At 43.1% G+C, this 16,225-nt stretch overlaps 2 protein-coding genes across 2 annotated transcripts; both read right to left on the bottom strand.

Moving 5' to 3' along the window:
* Positions 1 to 898: 898 nt before the first annotated feature.
* Positions 899 to 10,339, bottom strand: si:ch211-168d23.3 (BRD4-interacting chromatin-remodeling complex-associated protein). The gene is made up of 14 exons (XM_033988694.2): positions 10,294 to 10,339; positions 10,094 to 10,136; positions 9,382 to 9,447; positions 7,501 to 8,889; positions 7,327 to 7,446; positions 7,023 to 7,247; positions 6,304 to 6,880; positions 5,384 to 5,529; positions 4,430 to 4,476; positions 3,171 to 3,319; positions 2,988 to 3,082; positions 2,551 to 2,653; positions 1,712 to 1,782; positions 899 to 1,657 (listed from the first exon to the last, which is right to left on the bottom strand). The coding sequence occupies exons 1-14, from the start codon at positions 10,332 to 10,334 to the stop codon at positions 1,112 to 1,114; spliced, it is 3,618 nt and encodes a 1,205-aa protein (XP_033844585.1). The 5' UTR covers positions 10,335 to 10,339; the 3' UTR covers positions 899 to 1,111.
* A 4,067-nt stretch (positions 10,340 to 14,406) lies between these two features.
* Positions 14,407 to 16,213, bottom strand: LOC117390235 (enhancer of rudimentary homolog). The gene is made up of 4 exons (XM_033987917.2): positions 16,077 to 16,213; positions 15,526 to 15,613; positions 15,038 to 15,158; positions 14,407 to 14,686 (listed from the first exon to the last, which is right to left on the bottom strand). Exons 1-4 carry the CDS (start codon positions 16,077 to 16,079, stop codon positions 14,584 to 14,586), a joined length of 315 nt encoding a protein of 104 aa, XP_033843808.1. The 5' UTR covers positions 16,080 to 16,213; the 3' UTR covers positions 14,407 to 14,583.
* Positions 16,214 to 16,225: the final 12 nt, after the last annotated feature.

The raw sequence follows: 16,225 nt of genomic DNA on the forward strand, positions 1-16,225 counted from the left end.
AAGCCTAAGGAAAGCCTAATGCAGCGTTCATGTGGTGCTCGGAAACTGGACGAAACTATTTATATTTGCAGTACTTGTATAAAACCTTTGCAAGTGATTGTTAAGTGGATGCAATCTTTTACTAATAAAATAGTATTATTCATTGTCGCTAACACAAGATATTGATTTTTTATCAAACAGTGATCTAATTGTTTCAAATCACAATGGGGCTTTTTGTTGGAAGGGTCTCTACAACTAATCCTCTCACTTTGAGGGTTTATTTTCTGTGTTAAACTCATAATACATCTTGTTAATAGTCATTAATTTAATCTTTTATGCCTTATCTGTTAAATCCTCACATAGTTCTGTCACCTGCTTGCTCAACACAACTAATATTTTTTTCAAGTCATTCATTCAAATACACTCTCTCTCCCCTCTTTCAGCCTCTAAGCTCTCCTCAGCATTATCTTCACAGCAGCAGCAAAACCACCATCCTCCCCACCCACTCGATCTCCTCTTCTTGCACTATATATCGGGCTTATACAGTACTAAGCAATAGCAGTATTATTATTTCAGTAGTGCTATAAATATCAAACGTTCGCGAGATGAAAAATTGAAAAAAATAAATTAGCCCATCTCATAAAAATCGTCTGAGCACCACATGAACGCAGCACATTAGGGAGACTGTGGTACTGTGCTCCCAAAACTGGATGCGATATTTCAAATAAGCACTCTTCATCTTTTCTTCACACACATTCACACTCACTCCATCAAAAAATTGGCACAGATTATCAAAATAAATACCCTGGAAGCTTGGCACTATGCAAAAAGGAAAATTCACATTTGGAAAGAAATCTTATAAAAACTATTGAATAATCTCTACTCCACGTGGTCCGCACTATTACTTATATACTATTTGCTGATGATGCTGTGTTGTAAAACCTCCGGATGACTTTACTACCACTGAAACAATAGATTTCCTATTCAAATAGACTTTTTTGTCCACAAACGTACATCAAAAGAAGTATCTAACAACTATGTGGCTAAGGATAGTGCTGTTGTCTGCATCTCTATAGTGCCTTTTGTATTTCATACCTTCTTCTTTTAAAGTTGTCCCGCCAGTCTGTCCCATTCAGAGATGCCCCTCTAGAATGCTGGCCACTGCCTGGTCCAATGAGGGGGCGGAGGAAGCCCTACTTTGGGCCGTAGACGGGCCTTGAAGCCGCTGTAGCTCCAAAATGCTATCGATAGCGCTCTGAAGGTGTTCACTAAGCATGTTATCCTCCTGTATTGGTGGGGGGTGGTCCGGTGATGTATCCAAGCGATAACATTTTAATTTAGGAGCGCTTACTTCTCTGTTGTCTTTTATAGGGGCTTTTATTTTGAAATCCGGAGGCAGGACGTCCTCCGTAGACAGGTTCCCATTGGATACGGGTTGCAGTGCTTTGTTGGGGGTTTGAGAGTGACGGCTGCTCCCATTGGTCAATTGCCCCGCGTAGTTCCTTTTCAGTCCAGGGTCACAGGCTGAGTTGTGGACCACTTTCCGAGATCCAGATTCGTGTTTGATGGTGAGACGGAGACCGCCGCGGGAGCTAGAGCGGTATGTCCGAAGTCCCGGGGGGCGGTCCGAAAGTCTGGTCCATGAGGGGGGCGAGGGGGGGCTGTCGCTGGAGGAGGACTGCGGAGGAGGGGGCGAGGGGGGAGAGGGGGGAGAGGGGGGTGAGGGAGGGGCGTGGGACGGGCCTGAGGGTGAAGTTTCATCTGGGGAAGACGCTGATGAGGGTAAAGCTGTCATCACAGACTCTGAAGAGAAAAAAAAACAAGCTAGAACAAAAGACTGGATTTGAGACATTTAAATAAAGAAACTAAAATTTGGTAAAATACTGAACATACTTTGAATAGAGCCCACAGTACTATACATCATATGTGTCAAACTCAAGGTCCGGGTGCCAAATGCGGCCCGCCATGTCATTTTATGCGGCCCGCGACAAGGTAAATTTAAACGTATGACTGTCTTAAAATGTCAGTTTATCAGGAGTTACGCAGTTAAACAGACATTTTTTTTATATCTTTGCAAATTTGAGACGAACCATTTTGCTGATGCGGCCCTCGGTGAAATTGAGTTTGACACCCCTGCCTATATCATCCGTTAAATGGTCTACAGTAAGATACATATAAATATCACTATACATGGATACTGAAACTGTCCTAAACATGTACTAAATGTATGTTTTTATCATGTAGATTAACAAAATGCACATTTATAAATAAGCAGATTCAGTCTTAGTGCACTAGTCATCAGGTAAATGAACATCACCAGATATTGCTGAATACACATCTTGTCTATCTCTCTTTCCGATTTCTTAAAGCTCTCATATTGGCAGTGACACAGGACTTAGGAATTTACAGCTTAATTAACTGCTCACATCTGCTGTTTAGGGACAGAGTTGTATTACCTTTAAATAATTCTCAGATGCCATTAAACTTTATGATGAAATAAACAACAGGAGGCAAGATTTACACCAGATTAAAAAGCTGAGGGGACAAAATTCTGGTGTCGGAGCCCCTGACCTGTCTCTCTGCGCGTTCTCCGTCGGTCTTCTGCCAAAGTGAAGCGCTCGGCCTGAAGGAAGAGTCTCTCCAGCATCACCATCTCTGCTGACGGGCTGTCCTGCTGCGGAGACGTCAGATATATGACACATGCAGACTCTCGTGTGGGTTTATCTTTATAGCATAATTTAAGAACCATAAAACCATAAAAGACAATCATTTACAAAACAAAACACATTTACACATGGGGATTAGTTTAGCATGAAAAATATGGGTACGAAGTGGATTGAAATTCATTAATAACTGTTTTCTAGGATATGTTATTGCTTCCACAGTATTTGAACTCATCTGTGTCTATGGTGACAAGCAGGTGACGCCACCACCATAAATGCAGTATTGATGTAGTTATTCCAACACTGTGAAATATTCCAGGCAAAACTATTATTATGTTTACTTACCAGTGCTTCTCGGAGGAGTAGCTGCCTGTATTTGTTGACCATGTCCTTGGTCCGCTTCAGCAGGAATCCAGACACAGTGTCAAACTCCTGGTCCACTGTGGGGTCAAATATATATATGTAAAAGAATCATCTATTAATATTGTTTTCAGTAATCAAATCAGAACCAATACACTAGACACAGACCCATGTTGAAGTGGTCCTGGGTGGGCAGGGGTCCGGCACAGGTATGGTAGGGCAGCAGACCCCTCACTGCCTCCTGTAGAGAGGAGAAGGCAGCGCGGGTGCAGGGTCTCTGAACAGCTGCATGGTCTGAACACAACTGCTGCTGGAACCTGACAAAAAAACACAATAAAGATTTCACTGTACATTTTCAGTTTGTAAGACCCACAGGCAATAGCACCAATGAGAATATTCAGATCATTTACAGGGCGCACTCTGTAACTTTTCAGCTGCCCACCATCTGCCTGTCTCCATGGAGATATAACTGTAAGAATGTAACACAGTATGACATTTAACTCATCCACACTCAGCGTCTTCAAGAAAGCCCTGACCCCTGGTGAAAAACTCACCTGGTGAAAACTGCCTTCAAATAAGTTTCTCTCCTTTTTCTGTCGTTTCCTATAATTTGTGTTTTGTCTGTCTTGAATTGTGTGAAGCATTATTTATTTATTTATTTATTTAATATATTGTTTATAATTGTAATTGTTTTATTATTATTATTTTATTATTATTAACTTGGCTAACTCCATGGAGACAGGTAATGTCACCAGACCACCAACTTACATTTCAGATCTGTGGTAAGAGATTCTCGCTCACAGTAAAAGGCACATTTTTAAAGACATTTTTGAGAAATAACACCTCTAGTGAAACGTTAAATAGTGCACCTTTAAAATGCAAAAAATCCCAAACTTGTTCAGTAGTGTGTGTTTTATTAATATTAAGATAGCACAACAATAAGAAAGTACATCATGTTCCTGTCACAAAAGATTTAACTACAAAATACCAAATGGGAAATCTCATCACCCAGGGACCTAATTATTTCTTTATTTCATGTTATTTTGTGTCAGGCATGTAAACTCTTTGGATAAACAAAACTTGCACGTCTTACTGTATAAATTAGATGAGAATTAAGACGCTTCCAAATAACAACTACAGATGATATTGTATGAAGAAAGCAGAAAAACAGTTCTGAGATGACATAAGACCCTAAGAGCAGATTTCAAACCTAACTGGCTGGAAACACTGTATTTAATCCATGTAAATTTGGCCATTAATAAATAATAAAATAAATTAGTTTTGATTCAGTGATAGTCAAATCCTGGTGAGGACACACAAAGGAGAACTGGCACACAGGGCGTTTAGCTGCAGCTTCCAGCATGTCTTTAATCCCGGTGTAATGGAGATAGTAGTAGTTGAATAATTTGAATAATAGTGAGTTGTACCTGTGCCGGCGCTGTGCTGGTGTGAGCTGCTCCACAACAACGGCCAACTGCAGTACAAAAACACAGCACGATATGATCAGAGGATGATAGAAGTGCATTTGAGAGCACTCACAGCATAAGGTCACTGATCCCCTGTGGGCAGAGGTGGGATCAAGCTGTTGTTTTGCAAGTCTCGAGTAAGTCTCAAGTCTTTGGTCTGAAGTCCAAGTCAAGTCCCAAGTCAAAGACAGACAAGTCCAACTCAAGTGATATTTTGGAGGAACAAAATTGTGTATATCTATATATAATCCAAAGAATTAAGAATTAAAAGTGCATAATGACAGTTATTTCGTCTGCACTGAAATGGAGCAAAGGATCACGGTAGTTCCCTCTGTTTTAGCTGTTGGTGCATCAAAACAATGTATTTGAGCAAAGGAGCTTGTAATGTAATTTATTGTGACAGCCCCAACTACATATCAGAGTATTTCAGTAACTGTTACATGTCTACTAAGCTTTCTGAGGAGCATCAAGTCATCTTGAGTGACAGAGCTCAAGTCCAAGTCGAGTCCCAAGTCTGAGTCCATTTTATCAAGTCAAGTCTCAAGTCCTCAGTATAGCGACTCAAGTCTGATCCGTCATGACTTGCAAGTGTCCACCTCTGCCTTTTGGCCCCAAATTACTAAAAAATAATAGGCCTAGAGTTGCACAAAAACATGGATATTTGATGAATATTTACTTTTACAATAAAGTTACCTTTAAAACATGACTTGAGACTAAAAACCAAAATCAAAATCAGAGTAAATTAAAGGTTTAGTTTTACTTTTTGGAGTACAGATTGAATTTAAATATATAATATTTCTTTTAAAATAGTCACTATATCATTTCTTAGTTGTCACAATTACACTGTGACTCGAATAATCAAAATGATCAACTAACCCAAGCCAGTATAGTATAGCTATAACAAACTCGTTTTACCTTGGTGTCTTGCTGCTGGTTGGTTAGTCCCGCCTGGGTACTGGTCCGCTCTATGTGGGGGGAGGATCCATGCCCTGGGACAATGGGAGCTGCAGGAGAGGGTACACTGAAGGCCTTACTCTCCAGGACCAAGGCAGCAGTTGGCTCTGAATAGCACAGTGGTACAGATGTAGATTAGCGTCTCATATGTCATCATAAAGATTTAATCAGTGATGGCTGTAATGAGCTGAGTGACAGATGTGATCACTACAGAAATGGATGACATAATTACAATTAAAGGTAATTTAGGTGGAATAATTGAACTCGTACAGATTTATTCAAGTGTCATTGTGCGTGCCAAATGGGAGGAAATGATAACTAGCTTGTGGGTGTGGAGGCTGGAGCTTTGAGAATGATAGACTGAAAAGCTCTGTTACAATGCTGTACAATCCAATTACATTTGAGTGTTAAATAAATGTTTAAATATGACATAAATAGATATATTACCCTGCCATGTTAATTGGGTCTACAGTTTTTCATATATCAGCAGACTGGTTCACAGCTTCTGACAGGTCGCAAATTTTTTACGATATTTACACACATAGTTTATTAGTCTTGTCCACACATTTAAAGGTGCACTATGCGACTTTTCTGGTGAGGGACCTGGCACCTGCTCATATCCAGGGAGATTTTTGCTTTGCCTTTTCCACAATATGGCTTTAAATGTATCTCTTTTCCATTTATTCCAGTACAGGGATTTTACTTACTAAAACATACGTAGTGGACCTTTAAATGGAAGAATAATGACTTCTGCAGTAACTTGTGCTTCTGCTGTCTTTCTCAGGAGTACAGACCCTCCCTGCAGACAGTATTACCTCACATAACCTGTATCGCTGTATCACTGACACTCCAGTTTGTTGTACTGTACTACAGGGACTCACTGTGATGTATGTGTGGCTGCTCTCCTGAAGGGGCCCTGGTGGCAGCTGTGGGACCAGACTGAGGCACAGAGACAGGGGGCAGGGCGGGCACAGGGGAGGGGGTCCGGGCTGCACTCTGGGCTTCAGGGGTCTGGACAACAGGCTGGATTTGGGATTGGGGTAAAGAGGCCTGAACTTGAGCATGGGACAGTGAAGGTAGGAGAGAAGTCTGGACTTGAATTTTGGGAGGTGATATACACTTTGTATTTTGGGTTTCTGACACAAGGGGTTGTATTTGATCTTGGGTGAATAAGGCGTTTTGGGCCTGTAGCTGGTACTGGACAGGGGGCGCACTTTGGGTAGGGGGTGCTGTAGTGTCAGTCTCCTGTGCTGGAGGGGTAAAGGTCTGTGGAGGAGGGTCTGTGGGGGAGGGAGAGGAGCAGAGCAGAGAGGAATCATCCAGGTCTGAGGGCAAAGGGGAGTCCACACACTGGTCTGTCTCTTTGTGCCCATCCTGGGGTGAGGACAGAGCCTCCAGAGGCACCACTGGCAGCGCGCCAACCAGCAGCTCCGACGACAGAGGGGAAGTAAGTGCTTGCTGTGGATGATTTTATAGAGAAACAATAATCAGAGTAAGCATTCTAAATCAGTAATACTAAAATTAAATATAGTGATAATATTCACTACAGTAATAGAGTTTAATAAAGTGGCCTGTGCTACATGATGTAGTTGGCACTGACCTGTTGCAATTGTTGCATAAAGGCTTGGTTCTGGCTCAGTTGGGTCACCTCCTCCACCACTTGGCTTATTTCTGCTGGAGCCATCAGGAGTTTGGGAAGGTCCACAGCTGGGTCAGGAGCCAGAGGAGGGTCAGGAGGGGGCTGTAAGATGGTCACCACGGGGGGAGTGGAGGACTGTAGTCCTGTGGGCTGGACTGACACCTGCTGCAGCACTGGTCCATAGGACTACAAGAGAAACATGTCAGACTTTTCATTATAATAGTCCAGTTGGTTACTTCTTTAAGCTTCATCAGTGAGCACTCACCTGTGTCAGGTGAAAGGTCTCGTCCTGAGCCCTCTCTTCTGGGGCAGCCCGCTCAGGCAGCAGGACCACAGAGGCCTGTTGCAGGCCCAACTGAGCCTCTGTCACTGTGCCCTGAGGGACCTGGGACACTTGGGACACCTGGGACACCTGGGACACCTGGGACACTTGGGGGACCTGGGTTTGGGCAGCGAAGGGCAGCCCCTGAACCACCGACGGGCCGTTCACTATGGAGATGGAGGTGAGGTCTGGGGGTAGCACCCCTGTGCTGTTGATCAGGGTGATGTGGTTTCCAATGGCAGGGCTGTGGACCAGAGTGGCGCGAGAGCCCTGGGCCCCAGCCGTGTAAGTCCCTGTGAGCTGCGCTGGCATCTGGAAGACTGTAGGGGGTGCAGACTGCAGCTGCAGAGGTCCAGACAGCACTGTGGCCTGGCGCAGAGCGAGCTGCCCCGTGGGGGTGGTGAATACAGGACTGAAGTTCAGCTGCCTTTGAGGAACAGTGAGGATCTGTGAGCTGTCCATGAGCTGCCCCGCAGAGGGGGCCACAGTCTGCAGCGTAGGGCCCTGGGGGGTCAGGAGCTGGCGCTGGGTCGGAGCGTGCTGTGGGAGAGTGACAGGAGACTGTCCTGGAAGAAGTAACTGGTTCTGTCCATGGAAGAGGCCGTGAGGCTGCAACACAAAGGAGCCCGCCTGGTTGACCAGCTGCAGACTGACCGGTTTGGGAAGCTGTGGGGCGGACTGTGAGACCGGGGCAGCCTTTTGGGCAGCTGGTTGGGACAGAAGAATATTTGGGGAGGCTGTGCCAGAGACAAAGGTAAGACCAGGCGGTGGCTTCTGTGTTGAAGGCTTAGGGCTGATCTGTACTAGTCTTGGCTGGATGGTGATGGGCAGTTTGGGCTGGATGGCAAGTGGAGTGCGCTGCAGGATTATGCCAGGAGGGGGCGCTGCAGCTGCTCTTAGAGTCTGGGCGATAATAGGCCGGGGTGGGGCGGTGGGCAGGGCTTTGTGGATGATCATACTGGAGCCGTTGGCTGGACTCAGGGAAATTTCGGGAGAAGCAGCGGGAAACACATTTCCAGGCAGAAGCCCCATGAGCTGAGGGGGCGCAGCTGGTTTGAGTGAGGGACATCCAGGCCCCACAGCCAACAGAGAGGGCTGGGGAGGGTCCACTGCTGCCTGGGTGTCTCTGGGCAGGACAGGGGCCACAGGTAAACTCACAGATTTGGACACAAAAGGGACAGGGGACAGCAGAGGGGCAGGCGAGTAGAGCGATAGACTGTCTCCACTCTGCACCAGCCCTGCCTCCAGAGCCATGGTCTGCTCAGTGATGTCTGCCTCCTGCAAACTCTGCTGGAGAATATCACAGGCCACCTGCGCCTCCTCTGCCTCCTCCACAGGGACCTTTTTTGGCTCCAGCTCAGCAGGGGTCCCCATGGGCCCCAGTGGAGGGTCTTCTGCTCCCTCTGGAGAGGACAGGAGAGCCTCCTCCAAAAATGACAGGTCCACACAGCCGGGCGTGGGTGAGTCCGGAGAGCCCACCCCATCTCCAAGCAGAGAGCCTGGGCTCTGTGGGGGACAGGACCAACAGCAGATGAAGATTAGGCACACACAGAGACACTTAGACTGTGACAGAAAAGGGTATTTCATATTTCTAGCATATAAAGAAACATTTAAGGATTATAATATTAGCATTAATAATAATAATAATAATAATAATTGTTCAATTAAAGCTGAATTAAAACAAGTACACAGAAACTTTGTTATGTTGATTGTAAGCACATTTTATGATGGGGTGTTACATCACAAATAAGCATTTTAACTGATGATGAGTGCAATGCAATAACATGCCGTGATGCTGCAGAGGCTCCTGTGTAAAAGCATTAGGATGTCTTATTTAATCATTGAGAGGGCCCGTCTCAGCTCTGCATGTTGTTGAAGTGTCATTAGCAGAAGTTAGCAGGATGCATTTGGGGCGCAGGGGGGGAGCAGAAAGCCCCTCTCGTGGGGGGCATGCTGCTGGTTGTTGTGACGCTGTTGGCAGTGGATCTAGACACTCACCGGGGCATCTGTGAAGAGGGACGCCTCCCCAGAGGAGGAGTTAATGAGCAGGTCTTCAGTCGGCAGCTGCTGGGACCAAAGCAGCAATTTTAGGAAAGGATTTGTGGTGAAAAATTATCCAGTATTACATTACAAATCTCCAGAGGTGGGCAAGTTTCATTTACTTGGCTGACTTTGAACATTAATATACCTTTGCCTATCAAAAATGTATCAACTTTGAGGAAAAAATATGAATGTTTAGAATTTATATAGCTTTTTGGACAGTCAAAGATGCTTTACATTGCATTATTAAATCACTCCACACATTTGGTGGTGGCAAGTTGCTATGGTAACTAGCTGTCCTAGGCCTGTCCGATAAGAGATGTGACTGCCAATCTACACCAACATCATGTACCGCATAAATACATATATAGACAAGGTTTGTGAAGTGTCTTGCCCAAGGACGCAATAATCACTGTGAGACGACTACCACATGAGCCCATAAATAGTCACTTACTGCCAAATACAACCATCTACAAAAAGATGCCAAGCAGTTACAATACTTTTACTCTATAAGTAGTAAATTTATCAAAACACTTTTCGTACACATTCTGGCCACTCTGCCCTCCTCTGTAAATCATTCTGACAGACTGCCTCCACACACTACAGGCCAAAAGAGATTCCCAGCTCAGATTTACTATTTACACTATTGATTTTTTACTCCAGCACTTACCTCATTGGTCCCATGAAGGAAGTCGTTCAGGGCTTGAGGGTCACTGAGAATAAAGAGAAATATTAACTAAATATTGTGTGCATATATATGTATATATATATATATATATATATATATATATATATATATATATATATATATATATAACCAGATTTATTTATATTTATTTTTTCTATTTAGTAATTAAAACCAATACTCACCACAAAACATCAAGTAGACAAGTCCCATCATCATCCTCCATGTCAACTAAAACAGATGACATAATAAAGAATTACCTTTAACTGTGAGTGACTTTTTTTTTTTCTTGTAACTAACCAATACAATGTATTAGTACATTTACATAAGTTTAAGGTCAGCAGTCATGAGAGAAACTCAAGATCTCAAGATAAACTTTCACTAAACTTGATCTGGTAAACGGGCTCAAACATTGTCAGATGTTCCAGGTCTTTAGTGTTCACAAAGTGTGATCTGACTGAAGCAGCAGCAGCAGATCCTTTAAGTCATGAGTCGTGAGGTGGAGCTTTTAGTGGATCAGACTTGTTTGTCCATTATATCCCACTGATGCGCTGTAAATCCACCAACTCACCAATTTACCTTCCACTGAAGTTTTTACACTACAGCTATCGTTTTAGAGCTTTCCACATCAATAAACTCTTTTCCTGCTTCTTCCATCAACTTCAAGGTCAAAATGCTTTAAATCTGTGCTCTCACTTATAAGTGCTTTTGTATGAGACGCTATGATCAGTCATTTCATTTGTCGGTCAGTTAACAAAGCATTCTGACACCGTTCAATTAGAAACACCAATTATAGTTCTGTATCTGTTGGATAGTCTCGCCACATGCATCATTTGTGACTTGTTCATTATTGTTGCTTCCTCGCACACGTCTCAACACTGACCATTGCACTTTTGAAAAGGCTTTTCCAAGCCCATTTTACCAGATTCAAATGCACAAAATGTTCACTTGATCCTAGAGATCGGGGAAGATCTCGTGACACAGAATTATGCATGTGGAAAAAAGAATCTATTTTGATTCAATTTTGCACTAAAAGACAGTCACAAGATGAAAGGAAGGACAAGTATATACTGAATTTATTTGGTGAAGAACTTTTATGTACAAACCATCATTAGATTTGGCTCTTGATGTGCTAGTAAGTGTTCATTTTGGCCCACAGAGAAAACATTTTTTGGGCATCTCTGGGTTAAAGACATGTGAGGTGTGTTTTGAGAAGTCAGATTAAAAAAAAAACAGTTCTACAATGACAGCAAAAATATAAAATAAAATACCGAAACCAAAATTGTGAATTAAACCCCACAATTGAATTATACACTATGTCAAAATCTTGTCTTGTTCTCATGAATCCAACCAAATGTCTCGTCTCATCTTATGGGAAATGTATCTCAACCCACTGCTACTTCCACCCACACATGTTGTCCCCCTTAACATTTGAAGAAGATAAATCGTTGACTTCACTTGCCATCGTATAAGGACATACTTGATATGCGAAAGGCCCCATACAGAGCGGTCCAAGCTGAGTTCTGCTGGTGGCCTCATGGGAAGAAGTGCTTGGTCTTCAGCTGGTTGTGGAGACAGAGGAATGCCAGACCAAAATGGCAGAGAGACGGTATCAGAAGTGGTGTGAACTCCCTCTGTGGGGGCATCTCTACACTGCACGTGGAAGCCTGAGGACATGAGAGGATGTTGTAAGAAGTCTAGTTGAAATTTTAACTTCCATTCATCTTCTTGGTCAAAGGGGTCATTGCTTGCTGGATGAAGACAATGCTGTGTTCGCTCTGGACCTTAGACTGACAGTAAAAAACATGCACCTTTGCACATTTATATGGTCGATTCATATGCATTCACCACGCATATTAGCTTATGAGTTCATTTTGGGTCAGTTGTGGTCTATGCCAAGCCCAGGTACGGACTTAACATAGGTATAAAAACTTTCACTCTTATAACAAAAACCATATAGCCTACGAACAAAGAGTTTACAGTTCATAATTATAGGCTACTATCTAAGAGGGATTCCCTTGGGGGCATACCTCAAGGATATAACCTACAGAAAGCAAATCATTCACAAATATTTCATCCTTCTACTTGTCTGTAGTAAAATATTTGTCAGGTCACACGAGGTTACACCAGCCAAAACGCATTCCCTCCTCAGTCATTGCACTTTGATCAATATATGATTCATCAGTTTGTTTGAGACAGTGGGAGAGCGTCTGGACGTTTACCAATAATAAAGTCTTATTTTGGGGTGTATTGATTAAGCTCTGGGCTCAGGACGAGGGGAGCTATTGTTATGGCTATCACAGACACGAGAGAGGCATATCTGTAAATAGACGGCTCCCCTGCGCATTGATTTGACTTCCACTGCTGTCGGCTGCGAGGTGCGCCTAGAAAGCATCACAACACCAAAACACACCGGTGCCAAGCCAATTTCGAGTAAAGATTTCTTGAAAATACACACTAACATTTGTGTAAGGAACCCACTGACATATTGTTTACTCCGCTACGGCCGCATTAACACCATCTGTAATACCGCAGCGCCAAATGAGAACCGGGCAAACCTGCAGCGGCTGCGTGTGTGTAAAATAACACGGCGATCCAGAGGTGTTTTTTCTGGGTTATGTAAGGTGAATGTGTGTTCATGTGAAATTAATAAGGAGGAAAAGCTTGAGGATGCCTGGCCACTCGCTCGCTGCTGTTCTGCCCATGTGTGCCATGTTATTTGTGGGACCAGCGTTGCGCGTAAAGGCACCAGCGGCAGCAGCAGCAGTGGAGCAGAGGAGGCAGTCGCTCTGGTCTAAATCATATCGCGGTAACAAAAGATGCCTTGTGTTATAGCATCGCCACGCAGCCCGAGCCACGCGCAGCAGCAGCCATCCTCTCGTGGTGACATTAGAGAGAGATATCGCAGTACAGAGACAGGGCAAAAACAAGCCAAGACGCGGAAAAAAACTCACCCCTTCTTTGTGGTTTATTGTCCTGTCAAGCGGGCCTCTGCGCCATCGATTCTCACTCAGTGGTCCTTTCAGATGCTAAAAGGAGGAGGCGAAGGGGGGCGGCAGTGGCGGTGAGAGGGGCAGGGTAGGGTGGTGGGATGGAGGAGAGAGGAGGAGAGAGGAGAGGAGGAAGAGGAGGAGGAGGGGGCTCGCAGTGGTGGTGGTGGTGGTGGTAGTGGGAGCTGATCACAACACAAAGGTGCAGGGAGAGAGGGAGAGGCGGGATGAGAGGCGGATAGCGGTGACAGCCTGGCGGCATCTCGCGCGCCCGAAGCTCCCAACCCACGTCACACAGTCCTGCACGTGCTCTCCTCAGCTGCCAGACTTGTTTTTCATTTAAACCAAATTTAAGAGAGCGAGACCGGTAGTTTCCAAATCTGTTATTCCCCCGAAGGCATAGTTTTAGAAAATGAATCAATATTTGGAGACGCGCTTGTTTGCTGCTGTATTGACAGTGTTTCAGCAGACACAAACTGCTATTGGAGTGGAAACTAAATAGAAGAAATCAATACAAGACAATAGTTGGAATAAAGACAAAATGTCAAGGAAAAAATAGACTATAGGCAAAATCTTCCTAAAATTAGACAATAACGTAAGCTGGCCAGTCAAAGCAACTAATTAGCCTAGATCAGTGTTCTAGGTCTTCAACGCCATAAACGCAAAATAGAAATGATTGGCTTGGTGCTCGGTGTTTGCTGACTCCAGAACAAATCATTGTGCATAATAGAGACATTGAAAGTTACACCATGAGTAGCTATATCCTCCACCAAAGTCATTTCCTTTACCCACAATCCCCTGTGGCCAAACTCTGGAGAAGAAAATGTTCTTTCACAGTAAACAAGGCTTATACTAAAACTTTCTCTTCGCGTCATCTTTTATTATACCGTTATACGGAGTTTCTGTGATGGTAGAATTCCTGATTAGCTGTTTTATAGTTGCCCTTTTCCGGCTTTACAATTCAAAGAGCATAGCTGTTGTTCTGGTGGAGGATCCACAGCCTGCTTGATGCTTTACCTAGACTGTTCCTCAGTACATTAACCTTGTCTATCCTCGTGGTGACAAGCAGTTGACGCTACTAGGACAATGCATCTGTAGAGAGGTAACCCTGCTCACACTAAGAATGTATTTTTTCAAGGAATTTATAAGCAATAAAAACAAGTTAATAAATTGATGCCTTATGGAGGAACATTAAAGACAGAAGTATAAAATCTCCAAGGAGAAAAGCAGGTCAGTCCACCAGAAAAGTCACATAATGGTAATGGCAGACAATTTGCAGAACATTTAATAATTGAACAAGACAGCTCAGTTATTTAAACAAAACATTTAATAGTAAGCAAGACATCCATATACAAAAGTCTTCTCTAAATAAAAGAAAAATCAAAGCATTTTAAAAAGTAGGGCAAAAACTTCAAAAACACAATAACTTTGTGAAAAGCAGTTACATAATGCAAACACATGTATCCCCTTAAACCCCTTCACTGCTCACTTGCCCGCCTGCTGGGCCTGACGCCGCAGCAGAACATAGATCTTCTCTTTAATCCAGTCTTTGTTGTACGGCTGGTACGTCTGTGTGTCAGCCCGATATCTGTTTACGACAATATAAAATATGTTTAGATGAGATTACATGGTGACATTTTCTTTGTAATGAATACTGTACAACAATGTGGTCGCAGATCACTAGCTGTGGTTACTTGCACACAAAAAATTTAATTATTATAACATTTTTGGGGTTATAGGATTATTAAAATCACATGTAAACAGCAAAATCATCCAATTTCTTTCAAATCATGGTCCCTCTGGCTATTCCCATCAGATTTTTCAGTTTGCATGTTATTTAAATTATATTAAAGCTTGAAAAATCAGATAATAATCAAATTTTGGTGTAACTGTAAACTTATACAATTCAGAAAAAAATACTGAGTTTCTTTAAACTTACACCAAACAGCTGAGGTCTGCCAGGTCATCAATGAAGTCAAATAACTGGCTGATGTCGTATGTTATTGATGGACTGTTTGGGTTCATTCTTTTCAAATGTTCTTCATACATCTTACACACTCCTGTGCAGGACAAAAGCATGTTAATATTCATTTAATGCATGCAACATTCACAACTGTGGAACTCTGACTCATCTCTATTTGGGAATGTTTCTAGTGCCTTTATACTCAGCATTCATAATTTCTATTTGATGCATTTTACTGGGTCCTTGCCTGGGTTGCTGGATGCCATTTGTTATCCCTGAAGCAACCAGTCAAAAAGAGCGACTACAGTTTCCTTCTGGTTTGATCTTGCTCCCTTTAGAACTACCATTTAATCTTTTCTCTCATACAAGTTCTGTATAATCACACAACCCACATTATACAATCAAAATCATACGGGCAATATAATGTATGTAATAAAACAAGGTGATAGCAGCAAGTGCCTTACCTTCCATGCACTCATTGACAGATTCATAGTCTGCATATGTCCTGCCCTCTGGCCTCTTGGTGGGCTGCACCAGAAGAATGGTGTGAGACTGAAAGACAGGAGAAGAAAACATTAAATGGAATAAAACATACGTCTGTGAATGTTCCCTACCAACAAAAAGGTACAAAACGACAAAAACATGCCTTGCACGCCTTTATTACATCATTTTAACACACTGTGTAATCCCTCAGTCATCGTCCAGGTAGGTTTCTTGGAAAAACAAAATGTTATTCTGTCACTGGACAAATGTTTTGTAGTGAAGACCATAAACTATTAACCAGAGGCCACTGACGTTCAATGACAAAGAGTAAATTATCAGTTTATCTCACAGTTTCGGCTTGATTTCACTGAGTACGAAAAGCGCACACACACTTAACACACATGCTAACGTTAGCATGATGTTAGCATCTGTGTTAAAAGTCCGATTCTCAGACTACGAGGAGCAGGATAATATGCAGGTTTAGCCATTAAACCTTAATCATCAACCGAATGTGTTTATTTGCCATACTAACCATGTTTTGATTGGTGTTGGGAGTTTTTCGTCGCTGCTGTATCCTGTCCTGGTGCAAGACGAGTTGACCTTTGCTACCGGAAGAACAACTCACAAAGTTGGATCCAACCTTTTGCGTTTCTTTCTCGTTTCTGTTGGTTTGGGGAAGTT

The sequence above is a fragment of the Periophthalmus magnuspinnatus genome, chromosome 22, assembly GCF_009829125.3.
Source record: "Periophthalmus magnuspinnatus isolate fPerMag1 chromosome 22, fPerMag1.2.pri, whole genome shotgun sequence".
NCBI classification, from domain to species: domain Eukaryota; kingdom Metazoa; phylum Chordata; class Actinopteri; order Gobiiformes; family Gobiidae; genus Periophthalmus; species Periophthalmus magnuspinnatus.